This window comes from Panthera uncia (genome assembly GCF_023721935.1).
Source record: "Panthera uncia isolate 11264 chromosome A3 unlocalized genomic scaffold, Puncia_PCG_1.0 HiC_scaffold_11, whole genome shotgun sequence".
In the NCBI taxonomy this organism is placed as follows: domain Eukaryota; kingdom Metazoa; phylum Chordata; class Mammalia; order Carnivora; family Felidae; genus Panthera; species Panthera uncia.
Genome location: NW_026057578.1, coordinates 1,580,298 through 1,587,347, shown reverse-complemented (window position 1 = coordinate 1,587,347; position 7,050 = coordinate 1,580,298). Strand labels below are relative to the sequence as shown.

The 7,050-nt window shown below is 67.5% G+C and overlaps 1 protein-coding gene across 1 annotated transcript in view; it reads right to left on the bottom strand.

Moving 5' to 3' along the window:
• RBBP8NL (RBBP8 N-terminal like) overlaps positions 1-5,926 on the bottom strand; it is a 9,342-nt gene extending 3,416 nt beyond the window's left edge. The window contains exons 1-11 of the mRNA XM_049650345.1: positions 5,811-5,926; positions 4,963-5,005; positions 4,328-4,423; positions 3,931-4,043; positions 3,236-3,308; positions 2,711-2,841; positions 2,482-2,564; positions 2,098-2,264; positions 1,026-1,710; positions 649-775; positions 108-178 (exon numbers count right to left, since the gene is read on the bottom strand). Coding sequence (XP_049506302.1) covers positions 108-178; positions 649-775; positions 1,026-1,710; positions 2,098-2,264; positions 2,482-2,564; positions 2,711-2,841; positions 3,236-3,308; positions 3,931-4,043; positions 4,328-4,423; positions 4,963-5,005; positions 5,811-5,871 — 1,650 coding nt within the window. The 5' untranslated portion in view covers positions 5,872-5,926. The remainder of the gene's footprint in view (positions 1-107; positions 179-648; positions 776-1,025; positions 1,711-2,097; positions 2,265-2,481; positions 2,565-2,710; positions 2,842-3,235; positions 3,309-3,930; positions 4,044-4,327; positions 4,424-4,962; positions 5,006-5,810) is intronic.
• Positions 5,927-7,050: the final 1,124 nt, after the last annotated feature.

Sequence of the window (7,050 nt, the reverse complement as noted above, 5' to 3'; positions counted from 1 at the left end):
AGGGCCTGGGGGTGTGGTCAGGACGAGGGCCCTCCCCCGAGCCTGGGGCAGCCCAGGCGGCTCATCGGCCCCGCCCCACGGAGCGTGCGGCTGGGGATCTACCTCACCTCATCGTCGGAGGTGTCTGACTCGTCCAGGTCGTCCGACTCCAGCCACTGCACTTGGGCCTTGCTGAGCTCTGCAGGACGCAGGGTGTGGGTCAGGCCGGGGTGGGGGGCCCCTGGAGCCTAGCGGATGCACAGGCCTTTCTAGCAGGCCAGACTAAGAGTGGCAACTGCAGACGACACTGAGGCACCGAGGGGCCGAGTAACCTCCCCAGTGTCTCCGGGACCCTCTGCTGCGGCCCCACCTGCTGGGCTATCCCAGGCTTGGTAGCTGTGTGACGGGGAGCTCAGTACATGCCCTGAAGCCCTAATTGCTAGGATGGTCTTCCCTTCACTGCCTATGATCAGAGATGTGCCTGCCCTGGGCCCCCAACTCTTTTCTGGGACTGCAGCTGGGGTGCCAAGCCCTAGACCCAGGGTTTGGCAGAGCAGGTCCAGGGGGCTGAGCTGGGCCCTCGGACGGGCTTCCTCGGCGGCCACTGACCACGGCCCCTCCCGTCCCACTACCGCGCCAGGTGCTCCTGACCCCAGGCACTCATCCTACCTGGGTGGCCATCAGCATCGGGCCGGTGTGGGTGGGGGGGAGGTTTTGGTCTCCCCCTAGCTTCATCTCCCGTCCCGCTTGGAGAGGGCACGTTGGGGTGGGGCCCTGGAAGAGCTTGGGAGGGATCCTGGGGGCGAAGCGAGGAAGCAGCTGAATTCATCTGAGCCCTGCCCCCAGCCCAGCCTTGGGCACAGCCTAGCAGGCTCTGGCTGACTGCAGCTGGAGGGTAGCATCGCCTCTAGTGTGAATCAGGCAGCCAGGCTGTGTCACTGGGGACCGACCTGACGGAAAGAGGGGGGAGCACGGCCTGGGCCTGGCTGGATGCCGGGCCTGGGTTGGAGGCGCGTGGAGGCCGAGAACAGGGGTGGGCCCCTTACCGCAGGACTTGGGGGTCCTTCTGCCTCTGGAGCTCTGGCTCCCTTGGTGCCATTGCTGAGTCCCCAGGGTACAGGCTGGGCAGGCGGCTCTGCTCCGTGGGGCGGCTCTGGGCTGGGAGTGTGGGCAGCTGGGGGGCTGAGTGACCCCGGCTGGTCAGGAGGCTTGGGGGCATCCCGGCCCCGGCCGCGCTCCGAGAGGTCCAGGGGCTTGTCTGGGACATAGTCCTGTGTGGCTGTGGCTTCCTTTCCCCTGGGGCTACCTGGGCCGGTGGGCTGTGTGTGTCCCCCTCCGGACAGGGCTGCCTCGCCCTGGGGGCCTTCTGAGTCAGAGCTGACTGGTGGGGAGGGTGGGGTGCCCCCCGGCGGAGGCGGGCCCCTCAGCCTGGCACTGCCCATCCGCCCCTGTGCCCGCAGCTGCTGTCCCTCCAGCCGAGGGTGTCGCATGTCCACTGGGCCCCCCGGGAGGCCCAGTGGGCCCATGGGCTCCTCCCAGGCCTCTGCCTCTCCAGCCTTCAGGCCCTGGGGCCGGGGGCCGCTGGGGGCTGAGGCGGGGACTTGGGGGCCGCCGTGGGGGCTCTGAAGGTGCAGGGCCAGGTGGCGGTTCAGGAGGCAGAGGCGGTCAGCCTGGAGGGAGCGCTTCAGGGACTCATAGGTCATGACCGGGTGCCGGGCGGCCCACAGAAAGCTGCAGGGAGAGGAGAAGCCCTGGGTTAGCCCCCATTTCACAGCCCGGCTGCCCCAGCTCGCAAGGCAGGCCCGTGCGCACGGTCGTGGAGGGGCCAGAAGTGACCTGGGGCCCAGGGCACTGAGGAAGGAGCTGCACACGGAGATCTTTCTCTCTTCCGGGCCTTAGCTGCCTGCTCTGGCCCCGGCCCCTGTGTCCCGACCACACGATGCTCTCAGACATTGAGGATGGTCGGTCTTAGACCACTTCCGAGAGGGTTCCCGGGGCTCAGTCCCCATCTGCTACCCCCACACCTCCCTCCCCTTGTCCTGGCCGCCTCCTGAAAAGTGGGACCAGATTTGGAGACCGGGCAGTCTGCTGGGGTGGCGGTGGCAGGCAGGGCCTCACCTGTCCAGGGGGAGGCTGTGCTCATTGGGTGGGCTGGGGGGGCTGCTCCCGGTGAGCGGCAGTGCGGGTGTCCCGTTGGTGGAGACCCGGTCAGCAGAGCATGCCTGGGACCCAGGCCGCACCACGGCAATGGTCCCGTGCAGCTGGTTGGAGATCCGCTGGGGGCTCTGCGCCGGGTGGACGCGTCAGCCTGGGCGGGGGCGGCTGCCGGCCTCTGCCCTTGTTCTCTGTGACTTTGGGCAAGTTAGCCGCCCGCTCTGAGCCTCGCCTACACCCAGCAGTCCCTGGCTGGCCCACCTGCCACGTGGGGCTGGGCGCCGTGCCCGGCACAGAGCCTGGGGCTGCCTGGAAGAGGGGAGCAGGCTTGGGGGCCTTCGTGCTCACCGTGTCTGGGGCCCACGTCTCGGGCAGGCTGGCGCTTGGGGAGATTCTGGCTACTGGAGGTGTCCTGTACCCCGTGGACTTTTCTGTGGGAGGAGAAGCAGTGGGCAGGGCCGGTGAGGAGGCACTCGGAGGGGTGGGCAGCTCCGTCCTCCAGCCAGAGGGCTCCTCAGTGGTGCCCAACTTTCTGGCCTCTTGTCCCTCACGGCACCTCCCCTCTGGGGACTCCCACCTGGATGGTTGTCCTCGGCCTCCTCATGGCCTCCCGATGTCTTCTCGATGGCGGCCTTCCGAGCGCCCGGGGAGGGGAGTAGTAGGGGTGAGGGGGGGTCTGAGGCACCCTCCCTGTATTGGGGCTTGAGCCTGACTCCGGAGGGGAGACAAAGACAGGGAGGGTGAGCAAGGGCGGTGCCAGGACCAGGAAGGCCAGGGCGCACCCTCCTGGGGGACAAGCCACCCCTGCGGGGACACTCAGGTGACCAGGAAAGCACTCGCTCTTGACATTGCCTGAGACTCCGCCGTCCATGGCTCCACAGGGCTAAGACCTTGATGGCTGCCGCGGGTGTTGGGGACCCAGCTCAGTTTCTAGGGTGTCCCCCAGGCCCCCACTTGTTGGACTATGAGAGGTTAGAAGTCTGTGCCGTGGGGATGGCCTGTGGGGACCCCCTGGGGTCCTGTGCCCTCCTCTCTGCACCAGTGGCGGGGGCCTCCCGTGGAGGGGGTTTGGGGAGTGTGGGTGCTCACCTCCCCCACTCACCGTGGGCCCCGAAGCCGCTTTATCTCCTCCTTCAACGTCTCGTTTTCCCCCTGCAGGCGGTTCAACTCGTTGGCTGCAAAATGCGCTGATCAGTGAAGAACTCGGGGAGGAGAGGCAGGGCAGGGACAGGGTCCCCACAACACCAGGGAAGTCCCCCTCCTTGGCCTGTCTGCCAGCTGTGACTCCAGCACTCGGCCCGGGGTCTGGCAGCCCACAGGTGCCCCGTAAGTGCTTGCTGTGTGAGTGCGTGGTTGGACGCTACTGAGTAAACAGCACCAGGCTGTGGAGGCCGTCAAAAGTGGTGGGGACCCCCCCCCCCGCCCCCCCCAACGAAGCTTGTCCCTGGGGCGCCCCCTGGGGGACAGGCGGCTTGTCCTCCTCATTGGCAGGTGGGGGCTCCGGACTCTGTGGGACTGTCCTCATCACAGGAAGGAGGGGTTGCGTCCCGAGGTCGGGGGCACCCCCAGCCCAGGTGACTGACCAGTGAGGGACATGCCGGGGCCTGCTGGGCCTTTTTTGTATCGCTGTCTGTTTCCCCGAGACCCCCGTGTCAGGCCGAGCAGGTCCTGGGGGTCCCGGGACCCCCTGGGGGGGGCGACAGAGAGGTGCAGGGTAACGGGCCAGGGCTCACTGAGGAGGACGGGGGGGATGGGGTGGGGCAGAGCAAGGTGCAGGGTGACAGGGGCGGGGCTCACTGAGGAGGACTGCGTGCTGCAGGTTCTGGAGGAGCGAGTTCTCGAACTCCTGCTGCTTCTTCCTGGCCAGCTCCTGGGTGACCATGCAGCGGTCGCACAGGCCAGCTCGCAGCCTGCGGTGTGGGGCGGGGGCAAGAGGCCACTCTCAGGACGGAGACCGGGGCCCCCAGAGGGGGCTGGGACCCTCGTTGCCCTGCTCCGGGGACGCGGCCCTGCCTTCCGCTGACCGCGGAAGCCCCGGCACGTGGGCTAAGCCTTCCCTGTTCTGCCAAGCGTGAGAAGGAGCCGCGGAAGTGCCTTTTACTCAGGGCTCGGCAGCACCGCCCGGCTCAGTCCCCCAGCGCGCGAGGCCTCCCGGCGGTCCGCTTGCCCTCCCGCCCCACCCCTGTCCACTCACCTGTTCTCCAGCACCCGCACGTTCTCCTTCAGCGCCTTCTGCTGCTCCCTGAGCTGATGGTTCTTGGCGCAGAGCTCTTCCACCCTCTGGGCGTCCCTGTGGGGGGCGAGCCGAGGCGCGGGTTCTGCTCTGCCCGGGGGGCCCCTCCTGCCGGGGTGAGTCCCGGGCTGGGTCCTGCGGGGTGCACCTGCTGGGAACGCTGGTAGAGCCGGCCTTACGAGGGCGGTGCCGGCCCAGCGGCCCAAACGCGAGCGTTCGTGGCCACCTTGGCGACCGGCCGCGTCCACGCGCTGCTGGCGGTGGCACAGAAGTGCGGCCGTCTGTGAAGTGGCGATGCGAAAAGCTGCCCCGCGGGCCCTGGGGGTCTCACTGTTGGTGCCCTGGGTGCCCCGAGCGGATACGGCTTGCCCCCCCACCGGAGGGCCCCTGTTCGCTCGGCGGGGCTTGGAGGTTCCAGTCCTGGCTGCAGCGGCTACTCGAGGCACGGCTTCGGACCGGTGACTCAGCCCCGCCCCCAGCCCCGAGGCTCAGTTTCCCCTTCTGCATCACTGGATGGGGGCAGCGTTAGCGCCCTGGACTGTGGTCATTGTGTTTCCCACTGGGTTCCCACTGGGCCGGGGTCTGTCCTGACTCACCGGCATCTCTCGGAGTTCAGCTCTAGGAGTTTATTCTGCAGACCTAGGGGAGCCAGGAAAGGGGTGGGGGTCACCTCCTGTCCCTGGCCGTCAGGCAGGGCCCTCTGTGGACCCCCGCCGCCTGCCTGGACCCCCTCACTGATTCCCCAAGGCCATCCCACCGGGCCGAGTCCTTGAGGGGTGTTTTCTGGGGGCACAGCCAGTGTGGAAATAAAACCCGCTCTCTGGGGAAGCCCTTGCCACTGGGCTGGAGTCTGACTTGGGCCCACACAGTCCCCACCTCTCCAGGTCACCGGGGAAGAGATCCGGGCCCCTCGGGCCCTCAGGGTGGTGTGTGAGGGCTGTGGGCCGGCCGAGAGTGAGGGGAGTACACTGGCCCCAGCCCCGTGATGGGGGGTGGAGTGGACAGGCCTGTGGGCTGGGGCAGATCTTGGCCTCGGGGGTCCTGTCGGGGAGCAGGATTTCAGCTCTAAACCCTGGAATGCTCTGGATGGGCCTCCATCCATCCCTGGAGGTGGGCAACCACACGGCTGTGGGCCGCCAGCACCCCTGCCCCGCCCTGGGTGAGGGGCTCATCTCAACCCAAGCGTCTGGCTTTCTGTTGGAGGCCTGGCTTTTTATTTCTGCTCTGCTGTCGGCTGACCCTTTGGGAGAACACCTTCCAGGGCCACACTCAGGGATGCTGATCTGAGGCTGGGCGCCTGCCTCCTCTGGGCTCTGGGTCAGGACTCCCCGTCTGGGCCTGGAAGGCAGGGCCCCCAGGTCTGGCTAGATTTGGAGGTTCGTGGAGGAGCATCCTGACCCGGCCCAGGTGAGGGCTGTGGACACCCGCCCCCCGTGGCACTCACCCCGGACCTCGTTCTCATGGACGTCCTTCAGCCTGTTCAGTGACTCCATGAAGCTCTCCATGGCTCCCAAGGGCTCTGGCCCAGGCCCCTCTGTGCTCAGGGTACAGGGATGGCCCCCTGGCCTCTACCGCCCCTCTGTCCCCAGCCTGTAGAGGAAGGCGTGGGGAGAGGTCACTCTGGCCGGGGCAGGGTCTGTGTATGCAGGCGCAGATCCGCAGAAACACACGCACCGGCCTCGTCTGCCCAGGGAAGCGGGCCCCGTACTGAGAGGCCACAGGGTCCTGAGGAGGGGGCAGGAGTCCCACTGACTGCTGGCCCCACCCCCTCCTCCCCACAGGTCCTCAGAGGTACTTGGTTGGGCCGTGCACACCTTGAGGGTCCACTGCCTGAGGTCAGAATTGAGGGGCCCCGGGGGCTGGGGCCTGGATGCCCTTGCCCTCCCTCCCTTCCAGGCCTTTCTGGGCCCCGGGCAGCCTGGAGAGGTCTCTGGCGGGCGGGCAGCTGGGAGGAGTGGGCTCACAGGGCCGTGGGTTCCCATGCCACGCCCCACCTCCCCTTGCCTGCCGCTGCCCTTGCGGCCACAGATTGGTCCCAGGCCCGGGAGGCTGGGCCACAGGTCAGGAGGCTGGGCCAGGCCTGGTCTGCAGTGGCTCCCGGCACCCATTACATGCTCTGTTAACCCGTGAGCTGGTTGCAACATGCAGAGCCCTTCTGGGAAGGTCTCTCTTCTAGGTGCTTCTCTGAGGGAAGGGGCACTGCCAGTTGCTGGAGCGAGTGCGGGCCTCCGACCCAGACCTCTGCTCTGGGCTGCCACGCGTTCAGGCTGCACTCCGTCCTGGGCCAGGCGGGGCGCCGTGCACGCCCTGTGTGTGTGTGTGGTGTGCGCACTGCACGCGTGGTATGTGTGTACGTGTATGTGCGTGTACTGTGCACGAGTACTGTGCGCACCCGTGTACTGTGCACGAGTACTGCGTGTGTGGTATGTGCCCGTATGTGCGTGTGCCATCCTGTGTGTGCGTGTATTAAGGGGTGCTGAGGCCCCAGCGCCCCTTCTCCCTGAGTTCGCCCCGAGTAATTGTGGATGGTCATCTGGACTCTGGCCTGTGTTTACCCAGGCTGCTGCCAGCCCCGCGGGATGGACGAGGCCCCGCCAGACGGACTCTTCCCAGGTGCACCTGGGGCTGGACCCCACCCTCTTCCTCTGGATCTCACCTCCAGGCCAGGGGAGGTGGCCTCTTCT